Here is an 18,986-nt window from a genome sequence, read left to right as displayed (position 1 = left end):
TCTAATTAGCATATAAGCCATCACAGATGTAACTATCTTTTCCGAATGGACTCCAACGACAAGAAAATATTTCTGTTCTAATTCGCTTCGCTCAAACGAACAGAAATTTCAAATCCTTCAGGGGATTAGGATTCGGAGGATTCAAATTTTAAAGATCGGTTCTCGGGGAGTGTCATGTTTTTTCTGTCTGTCTGTCTGTCTGTCTGTCTGTCTGTCTGTCTGTCTGTCTGTCTGTCTGTCTGTCTGTCTGTCTGTCTGTCTGTCTGTCTGTCTGTCTGTCTGTCTGTCAATCAGTTTTATATAACTGGAGGTTGAATATTTTGCCACCTCACATGCCTAACCTTGAGGCTCCGGCAATGGGACTCGATTTGTGCTCGATTCCGATCTGGTCCAAGGTACAACACATCAGACACCTCCATCATATCACCCAACGGCTAAAATTGCCTCCTATTGATAATGACGTTTAATTTTGGTAATAACAATGTAGAGTCACACAAAATAAAATTTGAAAAAAAAATATTGTAAATAAAAACAAAGCTACAATTATTGCAGCTAACCAGAGGGCAGCGGCCCAGAATCGCCGATGGCAGCAATATGGCGAAATACATGAACCTGAAAATCGGACATTAAAAGTTAGTTTTAAACTCAGATAATAATTAAATGCAAAAGGTGGTATAATTCTAAAGTCAAACATCTTATCAATACAAGTCAGCTTGTTCAAGTTCTTTTTGGTGAACTTCCCCTTTTAGAAATAAACCTTCAAGTTCAACAATTCCTGGTCTGAGCTAGTGCAGCTTATGAGCTATTACAACATATATTTATACATATACGTATACTGTGATCGTGGCAAGAGATCGGCAAACGTTATTGCCTCGATCTTTTTCATATAGTAAGTAAGTATTTTTTATTATAGTGACATGGGTAATAAAATACCTCCCAGCCCATCGGGCTTATAAGTCACCTTGAACATATATTGACAATATAGAGAGGTTATGGTGAAAAAAAAGTAATTGTACATACAGTGAGAATTCCGTTTTTCTTTAACTAGGATACAACATTTCATTCCGTCTTTAAAAGGCGGCTTCAATGAATTTTGCTGTATTCCTAACCTGAATTGTCACCAAGTACTTTAATTTCTCATTGTCTGACAGTGTGATGTATTCAGTGTTATTTTCCGTGTTAATGTAAGTATTACGTATGCATTCATAAAGACTGTAATGTAAAATAAAGTGAATATCATTTTCTATATCGTTTGGTCACAAAATACACAAAGTCTATCGCCCACTGGTTCGTTTCTCAGTGTATCTCCCAGTTTCTAAACGTACGTAGTGGTAAAACCCCTGATCGAAACTTTGCCATAAAAGATCGCTGACTTCGTGAAAGACTCATAGAAACGTATGGTTCAGTGATATAATTATCTTAGAAAATAACATATCTACGAAGCTTAAGTTTATCGTTGATATTTCTGACCCAGACTAATTAATACTGATGATATAAATATTGTTCTACTAAGGATAAATCAAGAGGAAAAAGAACATCAAAATATGCATTTAAATTCAACTCATCAAAAAGTTTACAAATTTCTGAAGACCAATTACAGTAATTAAGTGAAAAGTCCCAAAGAAATATTATCTTAGTTAGTCTGTTCTCGTAGTATTAGACGGTTCCAATATCTGACCATAGCATGCAATATGTCTGCCGTAAACAGGCCGTGGATTGCGACGATGTATTTACCATACATTTACAAATATTATACAGATTGATTCGAGTGTCTGTGATTAAAACCATGGAGGTACAAGTAAATATTTCCATCATTAAACCAACTTTATTTACCCCAGTCAGTGTGCTCATACATCCTCTGCACTGATGTGATACATCACGTTCATAGATCACCTGACTGTCCCGCCCCTATGACTCTTGACCTATCACTATCATGTGACCTGTAAACTAAACATGGCGCTGAGTTTGAGTGGTGTTTTGGTCTCGCTGGTTTTGTTTACTCCTTACGTGTTTGGTCAACCGGTTTATGAAGAAAAGTACTTTGAACAGTACATAGATCACTTTAACTTTGAGATCTATGGAAATCAGACATTTCAGCAGCGATTTTTGTACAACGGTGAGTAAAATTTATGTTCAGACTGTTGCAGTCACTGGCATTTCCGCTTTTGCTCTGATCGTGTGATCATCACGGGATTCGCGACAAGCTGCGACTACAGCCGCCCCTCGTACATATAACAACTGTTTTTGTTATACTCAAGTAAGTCATAGGTGTTGACATGGGTGAGATACAAGTTGGCAATATTATGCAAATGTCCACAGTCACTTGTGAGCCAGTATTCTATTCAAGGATGGTAATAATACAAAGTAGCTGCAATAATTGTAGCGTCTTGTTGCGGTTTTGTGGTTTTTTTCGTCTGTTTTGGTGACTTTTTAAGTTTTTGTGTTTAACCCGCACCTAACGCTACAATTCCTACTGCAGGAATTCCAATCAGCTGGTGCGATGCGGATCTGCATCGCACGTATCAATCCCTATTTTCGCCAAAATATCGACCTACCTACGGAAAATCTGACATTTCCTAACCGCAACACTTCTTAGGAATCCCCCGCAGCACAATCGACGGCCCGATCTGCCCTTTCCCCCGTCAAAAACGGCCGCCGAACATGCGAGACGAGACAATTTTGAAAACTTTCGCGGCTACGAGATCTCGGCAAATGTATCGCGTGATCAACGACCTTCGTTTTCAAAATTGTCTCGTCTCGCATGTTCGGCGGCCGTTTTTGACGGGGGAAAGGGCAGATCGGGCCGTCGATTGTGCTGCGGGGGATTCCTAAGAAGTGTTGCGGTTAGGAAATGTCAGATTTTCCGTAGGTAGGTCGATATTTTGGCGAAAATAGGGATTGATACGTGCGATGCAGATCCGCATCGCACCAGCTGATTGGAATTCCTGCAGTAGGAATTGTAGCGTTAGGTGCGGGTTAAACACAAAAACTTAAAAAGTCACCAAAACAGACGAAAAAACCCCACAAAACCGCAACAAGACGCTACAATTATTGCAGCTATAATACAAAGTAATGACGTTCTGGTTTTTACAACTTTATTAGGTATTTACGAAGCTCCATGTTTACCCCCCCCCCCCTATGACCAGTCCACCCCCCCCTTTCCCTCCACCCACCCTTTCATGGGATATCAATCATGCTGGTAGAAGAGTGATACCGTACTACTGTACGGTATCACTTACATTCTTTAGGAGGGGAACTGGCACCTCCATCATTTACTTTGTGTTTGGATGGAATTGCCAGTCCCCCCCCCCTCCCCGAGAATGTAAGGGGCCCATAATGTAGGACATGTTTCCTTACACATGCATCTACAGTGACTAATAACAGTGGTAAACATGTTCTGATAATTACAGATAAGCATTGGGCAGTAGGAGCTGGTCCTATCTTCTTCTACACTGGCAATGAAGGACCAGTCACGGCATTTGCAGATAACACTGGCTTAATGTTTGAAATAGCACCACAGTTCAAAGCACTTCTTATTTTTGCAGAACATGTAAGTTATCACCTGGTACATGATAGTCAAGTGCTAATACTAATCTTTATGGCCTGGATATGGGTTTTGCAGACCAAAGTTGTTCAGTAGACTGGCCTGACTGCAGCTGTAAGCTGTACTACTGAGGTCCACAAAACCCATATCTGGGCCGTAAATGATTTATCATGTACATTTACCTCCTGAAAATTCAACAGAGTGTGTCAATGTCTTGGGGAGCAGTCAAGATAAAAAAAACAGACACATTTGCATGGATGTATAATGTATAACAAATTACTACTCAGGCAAGCAATATTAGTCTAGACAGGAAGGGTACGTAGTGGACAGGAAAAATGACAGACAAATATATCAGATAAAGGAGGAGATCTGAATCAGACAGTTCTCACCTGTGATAATGAAGAGGGACAAGGAGGAAGAGAAAAGGTTTCAGCTGAGTCATGTCTGAAACAAATTTTTCAGCTATCATCTGGGACTGTTTGTTCATCACACTGCCCTCTAGTGATCAACAACAGTAATAATTGTCACTTTGTCCTGAGGAAGGCAACCATGTCATGTTACCAAAACATAGACAAGAAAGAAAAAATGAATTTGGCTTTTGTCTATGAATGTTCTAAATCATCCAGGTATGAAGTTCAAAACAAAGTAATTATAATCTAAACAACACTTGGTGTCATATCATTAGATCATATCAGTTGACCTGAAGAAGCATCCGGGATAGGACAGGACAGCGCAACTGTTGCCATTCAAAACAGCAAGACCAGTAGGATAGATTGTAATAGGGAACTTGCAATCCAGACTGAGCATGCTCAGATGCAAAGGATTATGGGATTATCGTAATACCTAATCTGGAGCTACTGATAAAATTAACCCCCCACAGTTGTCAGGGTAATTATGAATTGATTATTTGTGGTTGCAAATAATGTCTCAACATTGTTTACAATACTAATTGATTAGTATTTATAATCACATTTCCCATGATGCAACATTCAACATGGCGGGTTTGCAAGTTCCCTATTAGTTCTTTATGAACTTGGCATTTGTGTCAAAACACATTATTCTGTTATTTGAAGTTCCAACCTTATGAACTTGTTTTCGTATGTTGCTAGATATGGTTTTTTGAAGAGATTAGAAACAAACCAGCTAAAAAAAAATTTCCACTTGTTTTCTGAGTCATAATTATTCAGTATCAGTAATCAGAAATTTCCTGCTAAATGAAGAAAAATATTAGGGAATAATGTAATTATACCTCAAGCATAATTTATGAAAAATTGGGGGGAAAATAATATCAATTTGGAATATTTTTACTCATATTTTGAGCAGAAGCAGTGATGCAGACATGGGTTGTTGTGACTTAGAACAACCAGGGTATATGATCCATAATATATGTTCAAAGACAATATATCAGTATGAAAATCTATAAATCTGGTTTAATTTTTACTTTTTACTTTTTTTTTCAGAGATACTATGGAAAGTCTTTACCGTTTGGTGATTCATCATTTACACAGAAGAACATTGGTCTTCTAACAATAGAACAGGCATTAGCTGACTTTGCAGTACTCATAGATCACTTGAAGAATTCATTAGATGCAACAAAATGTCCTGTCATTGCTTTTGGAGGAAGGTGAGTGATTGACAGAAATGGCAATGACAATTCCTTTAAGTCTAATTTTGAACAGAAATGCATACACCAACAAAAACATACATACATACATACATACATACATACATACATACATACATACATACATACAATACATACAATACATACATACATACATACATACAATACATACATACAATACATACATACATACATACAGTACATACAATACATACATACATACATACATACATACATACATACATGCATACATACAATACATACATACATACAACTTATAACATCCTTATTCTTTTGCATTAGGTCTATAATTCTGTGCTACTAATTCTCTTCAGAGAGACACTTATATATATATTCTTCTCCACAGCTATGGAGGAATGCTTAGTGCCTATATGAGGTTTAAATACCCCAATGTTGTCAATGGTGCAATAGCAGCTAGTGCACCAATATATTTGGTTTCAAGGCAAGTACCAAGAGATAGCTTCTTCTGGCAAGATGTCACACACGTAAGTTGACCTGTATAACTTCAAGTTCAAACAACTTTCCAGTAATTCCATAATATAGATATTGTGAAGGGGTACAAGCTGAGTTTATAGGTATTTAGACAGTTTTTAATGGATATTTAAAAGGTACACACATTATTGTAACCACTGAAGTACACTTTAACGACTACTTGCACTTTACTGTACTCAAAACCTGGTATTAGGATATAGCTTATAAACAGTCCGATAACATAATTTATTATATGTATCAAAAAATGTTCAAGAAATTCCCACTATGGAATCAACTGTTATAACAATGCCAGAAAACAATCGTAATGTTATAAAAGACTTGCATAAGTTGTTTACTTGAATAAAATGCTTATAAACTCAGCTTGTGCCACTTTTAAAGGCCCATGACTCTAAGCAATTTTCTGACATGAATTAGTGTTATCCTAGCAATGGGCCCATAAAGATTAATTACAATAATCCTTTTATTTAGTGTGTAAGGTACGTCGTGACAGGGCACCCTCACACATCGGCCTTTCCTACCCTACTGTGAGAGGAGGCTGGTGAGGGGGAAACGTTACGACGTATCTTACAGTATATCTTTTATTCAGGACCAGTGTTTTTCTATAGGTCTGCCAAATAACCTTTTTTTCACATCCAGATTAACTTCTTAAATTCAGCATGGACTTTTAAGTCAACAATGTTATCCCTATATTGCCATAGTGATAGATTAGTTCTATAAAACATTTTTAGCTGATTCCATATCATTTTCAGTTCAATTTAAGTATATTGTAGGAAAAATGTCCAACTGTACAGAATCTTGATCCTTGTCTAGAGGCTATACATTGAGTTTGAATCTGAAGTAGGCTTTATCCAACGTCGAGCTCAATGAGGTCATAATATGAAATTTCAAATTCAACCACACAGCCGCACCCACAGACTCATTAACATCATGTCAGAGAATTCTGCCTAATAGTAAGTTAGTGTTTATTGGCATCAGTTATGTAATGTCCAAATATGGTACATTTTTCAGCCCAGGATGCTACTTATACACTGTTTACATCATTATAATAGTTGGGGGGTGTACTCATTTGCATGAACAACTTTTGGTTCATGATTTCTCATCTAACCAGACAGAGTTAGAGATGACCCATACATATACTGTACCATGTTGGCATCCAGACTATCTTGATCCAGACCATTTGTTTACATGTTATAGTTATCCTATTTTAGCTGGTATTGTCCTGTAAGTGCTTTTGTAGAGATTATTATATGACCCATTTGAGCTTTTTCATTATTCAGTGTTTTTGATAAGGGCTCCCAAGCAAAATTATGATAGATTGTATGGGAAACTATGTAAATTTTGCCTCTTTTTTCCCCTTGCTGTTACCGAGGTTCCCCAACTTTTGTAAAAACATTGATTCAATATCATGCCATTTTCCAGGATTTTCAGCTTGCCAATTCAGAGTGTCCAACTGCGGTAGAGAAGGCATTTACAGAAATCAATGCATTGGTCAACCAGGGACAAACAGGTATGCATACAACATCGTATGTCAGCTTTGAAGTAACAAATACACAGAAGGAATTGCCAAATGAAATTTGACGTGTGTTTTTTCCCACTAAAATAAAATGTGGGAAAAATCCTTTTATAAATGAGAGATACTAATTTAACATTTTCAATTTTTTTGCCAAAGTGTTTTTCCAATAAAATCCAAGTAAAAATATATTTACTAATATTTACCATGAATACCTTCCTTGATAAGCTTAAATTACACCCAGCCAAACAGCTTAGTTCCCTTTTCAGTGAAAATTAAACCCTTTGCAATGCAAATTATGTGTTCTGTATTTAAAAAAACCGCACAAGAATAGTGGATAGTCTGAACAAACCTCAACTCTATGTGTCCCCAATAAACACTATTCTTTTTACTCTTTTGACATTTAGGTCTACAACAATTAACAGAGATATTCAGACTTTGTAAGCCTCTTACTAAAGACAGGGTGGAACATTTACTTGGTTGGGTCAGGAACTCGTTTACTTTGCTAGCAATGCTTGATTATCCATACCCAGCCAGTTTTGAAGCAAATTTACCAGCTAATCCAGTGAAGGTATGTTTATCTTTTGTCATGTTAGCATGTATTTATGTAACTGTATACTCATTAGAAAGGATTAACAACAGGCATTTGAAATATCTCTAAGGAAATGGCATAGAGTATTTTTTCTCAGTTTTGTTTCATGTATATGTCTCAATTCACAGTGTTTTATTTGCTTAGCTTAGGACCGAGTTAACAAGGTGGATGGGGGTTGTAGGGGGTTGGAATATGGTAAAATGTGCATACATCACCTTGTAACATGATTGGGTGCATCACCTCAGTAAAGTACAATGTGTTTTACTGAGGCTACAGGCATATTTTAGACACTGTCTTAGATAAATGTATGAGGAAATGTATACATGTAGTATCTTGTGGTTTGTATGAAGTCATGCAATGCAGATGTTGTAGTGAAATGTGATATACAAGCTCCCTGTAGTGTAGTGGTGAGCACACAGGATTAGCAGTCGGGAAGTCACGGGTTCGAATCCCACTGGAAACAGGATTTTTCTGTGACTGACCGAAACCCAGGGTGAGTGTTCTACAGACTCGATGGGTAGGCTGTATCACTTAGCCGTGTCTCACTCACAAGACGAGTGTGAATTTGGGGGGATTCCTGGAGTAATGACTTGAAAAGATTACTCACACGGAGCCCGCAGGTGCTATGTTTACTGGGTCTGTGAGATTCTGAGATAGCCTGTGGACTGACTGGGAAAGCCTTGACAGTTCCACAGCAACGTGATATAGAGCATGCAACATAGCCCTGCCATGTAGTCTCAAACCCGAATGGATCTCTGTAGCATTTGTGTGTGTTTGTGTGTATATGTCTGCATAACAGAAATCGCTGGGAGCAATTCCCAGCATAATTTAAAAAAAAAAAAATTAAACCCCAAAAAAGAAAAAAGAAGATGTTATAGTGACATACTGTGTTTATAGTGTGGATCATACAGAGGGATGTAATGATGATGTAGTATCATAAAGTTATGTATTGTAATGTTGTTTATGTATGACACATGATGTGACAATAGTGTAATATCTGTAAAAAAAAATAACATTTGTCACAACTACTATCTCTTCCAGGTGGCATGCAGTTATATTCTTGACAACTCAGGTTACTTACAGGGCTTAGCCAAGGCAGCAGGTATATGTTTTTTATTTTTATTTTTATTTTTTTTCATTATTATGTAATTATTTATTTATTTATTTATTTATTTATTTATTTATTCATTTATTTAATTTTTTTTTTTTTTTTTTTTTTTTTTGGGGGGGGGTCTGGTTCAGGTTGTTACAGTTGTACATAGAGGTCAACAGAGATTTCTCATTGATGTGTTTGCACTTTCCAGATGATATGCAGAAGACATTGTGTACTACACTGTATTCTACCATGTTGTTTTGATCACAAGACAATAATGTCATCAAATCTCACTATTTCTCTCACAACTTTGCAAAAAAAAAAAAAAAAAATTCAATATTTTCAAATTATCTAAAATAAAAATTGTAGGGTCAACCATGAAAAAGTAGGTTGGATCGGGTTACGGGAACCGAACAATTATTTTTTGGGGGTTCCTTAACTTCTCTTCTTTTTACTTTAAAAATCCATACAGGTTTATATTACAATGGAACACAGGGTACACTGAAATGTTACGATATTGAAACTGAATTTGTAGAGTGTGCAGATCCAACTGGATGTGGTCTAGGTTCAGCCAGTCTGGCGTGGGATTACCAGGTAATGACATTTCCTTTGGCATTAGTTCTGTACAATAGCAGAATACAAATATATTTACTACCATGGTACTCATGGAGTCATGATGGGCGAAAGGTTAGAGTAGCCAGCTTGGAATCTACAGGTTGCAGGTTTGAGCCCCATCACTGCCACTTGTTTCTGACTGGCTAAAGTCCTTGAGCAAGATTTGAACAACGACTGTGTCTCAGTCAACCCAGCTGTATAATTGGGGACCTGGTAGGATAGAGGTTGCAATGTGAATGCTATATAAAAAACAACATTATTAGCATTTATTGTTATTATTACTGTGCGCATTTATGTTGTCAAATATAGTTTCTTTCCTTATACCATTGTACTTCTGAATTTGTTTCTGAAATATCTTCATTTCTCGTGTACTTTTATACCTGTAGGCATGTACTGAATTCATTATGCCAGCTGGGAGTACGAATGTAACAGACATGTTTCCTGAACTGCCATTTACTTTGCAAATGAGAGATGAATACTGCAAGAAGAAATGGAACATTGTACCAAGGAATGACTGGGTTAATGTACAGTTCTGGGGCAAAGGTAATGGCACACATTAGACTATGTATTAAGGCATAATGTCACACAAACTTAATAAACAAACTTTGTTGCTTAGGACAAATGCCCGTCCCCTAAATGACTGTTCACAAGTGCGACATCGACACGTTTATATGTGACGTAAACCATGATGAAAATTGTAGCGGTCATACCACTACGATTGATGTATTCAAAGCATAGAAAAGTTCTTTAAAGTACTACCAGAAACCCAGCACTGTATATCACATTAGCAGTAAATTTGAATCAACGTATCAACATATGGATGAGGATTGGGGTATTTATTTTGGATTTTGAATTTACAAAACAATTTCATCATGGTTTCTTCCTTGAAAAATCAATGTGAAACAACATTGACAAAGTCTATGTTTGTCACTCAATACATTGCAAAAAGCTTTAAAAAAAATTTGTATAAAAGGGTTTTTATTGTGCTTACAGAGATTTTACACGTTTATTAATCTTTTGCAATGTATTGAGTTACAAGCAAGGACTTGGTGTTTGTTGTGTCACATTGATTTTTCAGGTAGGAAGCCATGATGAAATTGTTTCATAAATTAAAAATCTAAAATAAATACCCAATCCTCATCCATATGACTGCTTTAATCCACCAAGGGCCTTTTAGCGAAAAGGGAACTTGCAATCCAGACTGAGGGGATGCTTAGATGCAAAGGACTATGGGATTATCCATGGTTATTGTAATACCTGATCTGAAGCTACTGATAAAATAAACCCCCCACAATGGTCAGGGTAAATATGAATTGATCATTTGTGGTTACAAACAATGTAATAACATTGTTTACAATACTAATTGATTAGTATTTATTATCATATTTCCCATGATGCAACATTCAACGTGGCGGGTTTGCTAGTTCCCTATTGCAATATGTATCATGATAGACATACACATACCATGACAAACAATGTTTCCTTCTTTTAACAGATATTAGTAGTGCCAGTAACATTGTATTTTCAAATGGTAATTTGGATCCATGGAGAAGAGGTGGTGTAAATGCATCAGTTTCAAAAAGTTTGGTAGCTATTTTAGTTGAAGGAGGTGCCCATCACTTAGACTTAAGGTAGAGTTAAATCTAGAACAGGAATTTTTTAATTTCCCTCAATGTCGTTGAGATCAAGCCAAATTTATCCTCAAATGCAATCTTTATCTGGACAATACTGAGTGCTCTTCCTCTTTGAAGGAGGGAGAGAATTGCATAAGAGGATAGCAGATGAAATTGTTTGTCAACAACCTTGTTTTTAAATGGTAACTTTGTGAAAAGGGGGAAATTTCAGCATATACATTTAGATTTAGCATTTCCATGCATATCCAAGTGATGCTATAAACAAAGATGTGGTAATTATACTGTAAGAGTAAAAGAAAGCAGTGACACCACATATGCAAATGAATACCAACTGACTCTCTGCCAGAACTCCACTAAATCTTGGCTGCTATAAGAAAATCAAACTTGCTTCTCTTTTTATCAAAAGGGACGTGTTGTACAATTGCAAGAAAAAGACAATTTTCCTTCATTTCAAACTTTCAATATTGCATTTATGGCAGGGCAGGGCCAGCTACACTTCAATTCTTCATTACATAAACATTTTAGTGCCTGTTTTTAAGTTCTTTTCATTAAAAGCAATGAATACAGGTAGAAACCGGGTACTGAATCCATTCGTCCTTTGAATACGAATTTCAAGATTTTGTGAAAGTCAAGCTGATAAGAAAACACCACTAAGTAACTCAGTCATTGTATTTCTTTGTTTTCAGATTCTCTAATCCTGCTGATCCACCATCCGTTATAAAAGCAAGACAGCAAGAAATACAAAATATCAAACAATGGATACAAGAATTCCAGCAGTAAAAAGAACTTGAATCTGAGTAAGGGGCCAATCGCACAATGTCACACAAGCCCGATAAAGGGACTTTGTTCATTTAGGACAAAATCCCATCCTCTCTCCCCCTAAACGAATGTTCACAAGTGTGACATTGTCACGTTTATATATATATGGTGTATACCATGATGAAAATTGTAGCAGTCACATCACTAGGATCACTGCAATGTAAAAACATGATGGTAAACACATTAAAATACTACTGCCGGAAACCCAACACTTTATATCATATTAAAAGTAAATTTAATCAACTTATCAACATCTCAGAAATAAATACAGAATATGTCATCATTGAATGCATGAAAGTTTTCAAAATTTAGTTAGAAGTGCAAAAATGAAATTCAATAATTGCATTGATGTCAGACCCTGCCCCCTCCCCCATGAACGAAGTTCGTTTATTAAGCTTGTGTGACATTGTGCGATCGTCTCCAAAAAAAAGTTTTATTCCTAAATATCGCGGGGTCCAAATTGCCTTATGTACCCGCTAAGTGTCAACCACTCCAAGAAATAACCAACCCCAAGTGCATTAGATTAGACTGGTTTAATTCAAGAAGCGGTGAAACTGTATAAGAAATACACAGGAAATACAGAGTCAATAAAATGCCTTGAAGGTGGACTTCGTGTAAGAAACTTGACTTAAATCTCGTAAAAGGTGATAAATACTGGATAAATCTTCTTCTTGTATAATGTCACATTCATCAGTAATAAGGATTGTATGATAAATAGAAAGTAACTTACATCGTTGGGGCTCTAAGTCCTGCTTCGATCGAGCGTGAAATGGTCCGTGTTGAAGTTAAAAGGCCTTTGTCTCTACTAAGTAAACTAAATAACTCTGTTACGTAACAGTAAAACGAAAGAATCTAAATAGGATCACAGTGTGTTTGAGGGCGCCATAATTATAGGTTGAATTAGTTCAAAGTGAGGAGAACTTGTATTCATGACACTCCCCGTCTAAAAATACAGTAGTAGCTGTGTTTTTACTAATTCTCTATGCATATATATGGTAATAATTCTATGTTTGAAGTATCAAATAAAGATGTTCAAGTCCAAGAGTTCTAATTTAGAAGTATTAGAAGTAATCAATTCTAATGATAAATATTCAGGTTCTACAGTAATTCTAAAGATTTATATTCTTAAACATTCAATCAATGTGTCACTCAGTATGTCTTACTAAGAGTACTAATTCACTAATTGGTCTCTGATAGATACGTCGTGTGTTGTCCCTGCATACCATGACATCTGCTTGACGGACTTTGTTATCCTTGCTGTGGTACACTTTCACAACACGTGCTAGGGGCCAATCATTGCGTGAACATTCCTTTTCTCGTAGTAGAACGACGTCTCCTTCGTTGAGATTGATGGTAGACTTGTTCCATTTTTGTTGTGTCTGACGACTCTGAAGATATTCCTTTCTCCATCGTAGCCAGAATTGATCAGCGAGATATTGTACGCATCGCCACCATTGTCTGCCATACAGATCTTGTTGGATGAATTTTCCAGGTGGTTCTGTCGTTGACAATGGCACATATTTCGGCCATTAGTGTTGTTAGAAGATCATGGGTAAATTGTGGTTTACCCAGTTGAACATACATGGAGTCCAGGACTCGTTGTATTGTGCCTATTTGCCTTTCCCAGATACCGCCAAAGTGTGATGCATGGGGAGGGTTGAAGTTCCATTCAATGTTGTTCTTACCGAGAAATTTGTCAATATGGTCTTGGTCCAATTCATTGATGGCTGAATTGAGTTCGTTCCTTGATGAAGTTAGTGCCTTGGTCACATCTAAGCTTTTTAATTGTACCGCGAATGGCTATAAAGCGGCGCAGAGCGTTGATGAATGCTGATGTATCCATAGAATCGATGGCTTCAGTATGCACTGCAGTAGTGTACAGACATACAAAGATTACAGCCCATCGCTTTGCATTTGATGAACCGCCTCTGGTTTTCCTTGTCACCACACTCCAGGGTCCGAAGACATCTATTCCGACATTGGTAAATGGTGGAGTGTTTTCTAGCCTGTCTGTGGGAAGGACTGCCATAAGTTGAGTGAGGGGTCTAGCCCTTAGTTTTCTGCAAGTGGTGCATTGGTGTAGTACTGTCCTTACCAGGTCATGTAGGCCAATGACCCAGTAACCTTTGGCTCTTGTAGCGGCAAGTGTAATTTGCCGTCCTTGGTGTTGTACTTCTTGGTGAACATGTTCTATTATGAGCCTTGAGATGTGATTGTTCTTTGGTAGAACTATTGGATGACGGCCACAGAGATCGAGGTCAGCCTGACGTAGTCTTCCTCCTACACGAATTAGTCCATCTTGGTCTATAAATGCATTCAAGTGATACAAGGGGCTCTGTTTCTTTACACTGTTGTTATCTGGTGACTCTGGGTTTGATAATACCTTGAGCTCCTCAGGGAATGCCTCTTTCTGTACTGTGCGGAGGATTACAATCTCTGCCTGTAATAATGTGTTGAGCGTAGATTGCTTGTCAGCTGCTCGTTTTTCCTTTTCTTCTTTGTTGTTAGTCTTATGTAGCAGTATTCTGTTGATTATGTTTGCCACTGCTCTCTTGAGGGAGAGCCACAATGAGAATCGTTGAAATCTTTCTGAACCTAGGTTGTCTGGTTGTCTGTGTTTAGGTTTTGTAATAGCCGTTGTCAGAACCCGAGGTTGTTTACGTACCTCTGGGTCTTCTTCATTGATTTGATAGTTGTACTGGTGACTGTCCAAGGGCGTTGCTGAAGGGGGATCATCATCTGGTTGCCAGAGGAAATCTGGGCCCTTGAGCCACGTTGTTGACGTAAGTCGTTGAGCTGGAACTGACCGTGTTGCTAGATCTGCTGGATTCTGACTTGTGGAGACATGTCGCCATTGGTTTGGTAATGACATTCGGTGAATCTTCTGAACTCGGTTTACCACGTAAACATGGAAACGCTTTGATTCATTGTTTATGTATCCAAGTACAATAGTGCTGTCTGTGTGGTAGACAACACAGTCTATAGTGCTTCTCATTTCTGATGTGATAGTTCTTGCTAACTCAGTAGCTAGCACAGCTGCACATACTTCTAGGCGAGGGATAGACACTGCATGAGTTGGGTTAACCTTCGCTTTGCAGAGTAGAAACGCTACGTTGACCTTACCGTTGTTGTTGATTTGGCGCAAATAGGCAACTGCCCCTATGGCTGCATCACTGGCATCTGAAAAGATGGGGCACTCACGTCTTCTGACAGGTCCAAACCCAGGAGGGTATAGCAGCATTGTAGATGTACGCTTTCAAGATAGCTGAGGCTGTCACGCCATTTGGTCCAGCGAGGTAAGTATTCATGAGGTAAGGGGTCATCCCATCCCACACTAGTTGTGTCCTTTTCTTTCATGGTTTCTTTCATGAGGCCTCTAAGGATAAGTTTTCCTTCAATGGAGACTGGTGCTAATATACCCATCGGATCATAGATGGAGTTTACTATTGCCAAAACTCCCCGCCGTGAGAACGGCTTCTCTTTCATGTTGACTTCGAATGTAAAGGAGTCCGTTTGTAGAGACCACTGTACACCCAATGACCTCTGTGTAGGTAGAGTATCCTTGGTGAAGTCCAAACTTTGTAGGTCTTTGCCCTGTATGTCAGTTGGGAGGGCAGTCATAACTTCCTTGTTGTTGAAAACAATCTTGTGGAAGTTGATATTCTTGGTGGCTAGTGCCTGTCTTGTTCTTTCTATGAGACTGATGGCTGTTGCTGCATCTGGCTGTGAGGTCAGTCCATCGTCGATGTAGAAGTTCATGTGTATGAAGTCTCTGGTGTCTTTCCCATAAGATGTTTGTTCTTCTTCAGCAATCATTCTTAAACCACAGGTGGCTACAGCAGGGGATGAAGCGTTGCCAAAGAGATGAACATTCATGTGATATTGTATTATTGGCTTCTCAGGATCATTGTCTTGAAACCAGAGGAAGCGAAGATACTGTCTGTGTTCTTTGTTGACATGGAAACTGTGGAACATTTGTTCTATGTCACCCATTACTGCAACTGGTTCACACCTAAACCTTAGGAGGATGCCAAGCAGGCTGTTCATTTGGTCTGGTCCCTGTAGAAGTGTGTCATTGAGGGAGACTCCATACTTTGCACTGGAGTCGAATACTACTCTGATCTGTTGTTTTTTGGGATGATACACACCAAAGTGTGGTAGGTACCATGCATTGTTAGTATCTTGTTCGCTCTCGGGGACAGGGCTTGCGTGTTTGCGTTCTATTATTTTTCCCATGAATTCAAGGTACTGTGTCATCATCTCTGGTTTGCGGCGAAGTTGACTCAGCAGTTTGTTGAATCGATTGAAAGCTAGTGGGTGATTGTTTGGTAGCTGTCTTGGATCTTTTCTGAATGGTAAGGGAAGTTCTAAGTTACCTTCTGAGTTAGTATGGGCTCCTTCCTTCATTATGTGCAGAAACTGTTGGTCTTCTATTGACAATGCCATTTCCTCATCATCTGGTGTTTCCATAAAGACGTTTGCTTCCATTGGAGTGGGTGTTGAGTTTACAATTTCCCTGATGTGGATGTGGTGGTCACAGCCCTTGTCTTTCATTAATGTTTGTGTTCCCTGAAGGGTTGAGTCACTAATTCTCGCTGTTGTGTGGTGCACAGAAGCCCTAACTGTTCCTCTTGCTGATTCTAGGCACATTTCTCCAGAAACAGTCCACCCTAGGTCGGTGCGTTGAGCCCAAGGCGAGTTGATTGGTCCATTTCTTGTTTCTCTGACTTTTAGAGGTTCTGGACAGTTTCTGCCAATGAGGAGATGGATTCCTACATCTTCTCTCAGTTCTGGAACTTTGTCTGCGATGGGTTTCAGGTGGTTGAAAGCCTTACATACTTCTGGTGTTGGTATTTCATTCTTGTCGCTTGGAATGTTGTCATTCTCAAGTACAATGGGGAGTGGGAACCTCTTCTTACCGTTCATTGCTTCGAGGATAAGATTGTTGCCACGTCTTCCCCTTCTAAGTTCTTTGCTGCTGCATGTTGAGAGTTCATATTCTAGCTTGGGGCCGTTTATCTTCAGTGCATCGAAGAGTTGGGTATCCCCCATGCAGGCATTTGATTGGTCATCTATTACAACATAGGTTTCTATGTAGTCTGTCGGCTTGTCTTGTTTGTAGACTTTTGCGAGCACTATCTTTCCACATGATCGTCCTACTGGACACTTGGCGAGCTTTGTGCACTTTGTAGTGGCTTCCTGTTTGTCTTCAACTTTTGTTTTGCTCTTGTCAACCTTTACGTTGTGTTCTTGCTGTTTAGCTCTTTCTTCTGGTGTAGAGTGGAGGCATGTCAAGTGTTTGTTGCTTTTACACACAGTGCATTCAAGTTTAGTGGTGCAGTCCTTTGCGAGATGTTTCTGTGTACATTTGAAGCACAGTCCCTTCTTCTTACACAAATTGATTCTTTCTGATATTGGTAGTTTTGCGAATGCCTTGCACTCAGTCAAGTCATGGCCTGGAGCATCATGGAATTGACATTTCTTGCCATCATCTGATGTTTTTGTAGCACGTACATGTGCCGTGGTTCGTTGTTGTTGACTGGTCCTTGACCTGTCTGATGAAGTATTTGAGCTGCTTAGTTTTGGGATGTCAGGGTCGTTCTTGTTTCTTGCTATGTCTTTCAGGAATCTGGTGAAGTAGCTGAATGGTGGGAATTGCTTGCGGCTCTGTTTATAGGCTGATACTTTCTCTCTCCACTTGTTTAAAATAAAGGCTGGCAACTTCTCCACGATTGGGTTCATGCCATGAGGTGTGTCAAGTGTGATGAGGTGTGGTAGTTCTTCCATGTGTGCTACAGTGTCAACACACAAGTCTGCTCTTTCGAGGAGCTTCAGGTTGTCATCGGCTCTGAACTTGGCGAAAGAAGTAAGCTTCTGTATGATTACTGAGGTGATGACTGCAGGGTTGCCGAATCTCTCTTCTAATTCTTTCCAGGCTTCTTGGTATGCTGTTTCAACATCCTTCACATATCTTAAACGATATCTGTCAATCAAGGTCTTTGGTTCTCCCTTTGTATATTTACTCAGGAATGGTAATTTCTCTGCTGTTGGAACACACGCTGCCTGTACCATAGACTCGAAGGATCTTTTCCAGGGTAGAAACATGATGGGATCACCTGAATAGACTTCGGGTTCTTGTACTGGGAGCCGTTGGCGGGCCAGTAGTTGAATATACTCAGTGGGTAGTGCTGTTGGTGCCATATAACTCACTGGTGTGTTGAATTGATGTTGTGGACTGGCAGTGTATGTTGTAGCCGGATACATAGTTACTCGTTCGACTGGAGAGGGCGTACTTGCCCGAGTTGGAGGTGATGGGTTATGGAGAAATGGTGATGCTTGTGTGTTAAGTTGTTTCCGTTCTGTTTTGTTGCGAAAACGTACAGCATGGTCATTCGAAGTTTGTTCTGGTGATGTGAAGTTAATTCCACTAATCTCTTCATCCAGTACTTGTTGGTAAATCTGTGCTGATGCTTCAGGCTGGCTGCTTTCTTTTCTGCCTGCAGTATTCTCAGTGTAGCATTGTGTTCAGCTTCCTGAATTGCACGTTGTTTTTGAAACTCTGCTTCCTTAGTTGCGATCGTTTTCTTGATTTCAGCATCCTGTCTTGCTGACGCTGCTTCAGCCATAATGCGAGCTTTGAGTGTGCTATGCCTTGATGATGTTGTAGATGGTGGTGCCTTGGTTAATGGTGCTTCCTCTTTTTTCTCCTCCTCTTCCTCTTCCTCTTCTTCATCATCATCATCATCATCATCATCATCATCATCATCATCATCATCATCATCATCATCATCATCCTCTTCTTCTTCTTCCTCTTCTTTGTTACACAAGGGGAACACTAGCAATTTGTCTAATAATAATGTTGGGTTCTTATATAGCGCTTTCCCACTCCGTGAAAGACGATATAAAAGCGCTTTACAATTATTATATTTTTTTTTAAATTAGAAAGCCATGATAAAATTGTTTTATATATATATATATATATATATATATATATATATATATATATATATATATATATATATATATATATATATATATATAT

The 18,986-nt window shown here is 38.6% G+C and overlaps 3 protein-coding genes across 3 annotated transcripts; 1 reads left to right on the top strand and 2 right to left on the bottom strand.

The window, feature by feature from the left end:
• The first annotated feature begins 2,019 nt into the window (after nucleotides 1–2,019).
• On the top strand, nucleotides 2,020–13,177 carry LOC144441103 (dipeptidyl peptidase 2-like). Its single transcript, XM_078130632.1, has 11 exons — nucleotides 2,020–2,116; nucleotides 3,411–3,550; nucleotides 5,005–5,168; nucleotides 5,536–5,674; nucleotides 7,101–7,188; nucleotides 7,599–7,762; nucleotides 8,825–8,885; nucleotides 9,349–9,470; nucleotides 9,878–10,034; nucleotides 10,987–11,122; nucleotides 11,812–13,177. Exons 2-11 carry the CDS (start codon nucleotides 3,500–3,502, stop codon nucleotides 11,903–11,905), a joined length of 1,176 nt encoding a protein of 391 aa, XP_077986758.1. The 5' UTR covers nucleotides 2,020–2,116; nucleotides 3,411–3,499; the 3' UTR covers nucleotides 11,906–13,177.
• A 484-nt stretch (nucleotides 13,178–13,661) lies between these two features.
• LOC144440647 (uncharacterized) lies at nucleotides 13,662–14,816 on the bottom strand. Its single transcript, XM_078130032.1, has one exon. It carries the CDS (start codon nucleotides 14,814–14,816, stop codon nucleotides 13,662–13,664), a length of 1,155 nt encoding a protein of 384 aa, XP_077986158.1.
• Nucleotides 14,817–15,103: 287 nt separating this feature from the next.
• LOC144440646 (uncharacterized) lies at nucleotides 15,104–18,208 on the bottom strand. The gene has a single exon (XM_078130031.1). The coding sequence runs from the start codon at nucleotides 18,206–18,208 to the stop codon at nucleotides 15,104–15,106; it is 3,105 nt and encodes a 1,034-aa protein (XP_077986157.1).
• Nucleotides 18,209–18,986: the final 778 nt, after the last annotated feature.

This window comes from Glandiceps talaboti, chromosome 10, assembly GCF_964340395.1.
Source record: "Glandiceps talaboti chromosome 10, keGlaTala1.1, whole genome shotgun sequence".
Taxonomy (NCBI): domain Eukaryota; kingdom Metazoa; phylum Hemichordata; class Enteropneusta; family Spengelidae; genus Glandiceps; species Glandiceps talaboti.
This window is presented reverse-complemented; position numbering and strand designations above follow the sequence as displayed.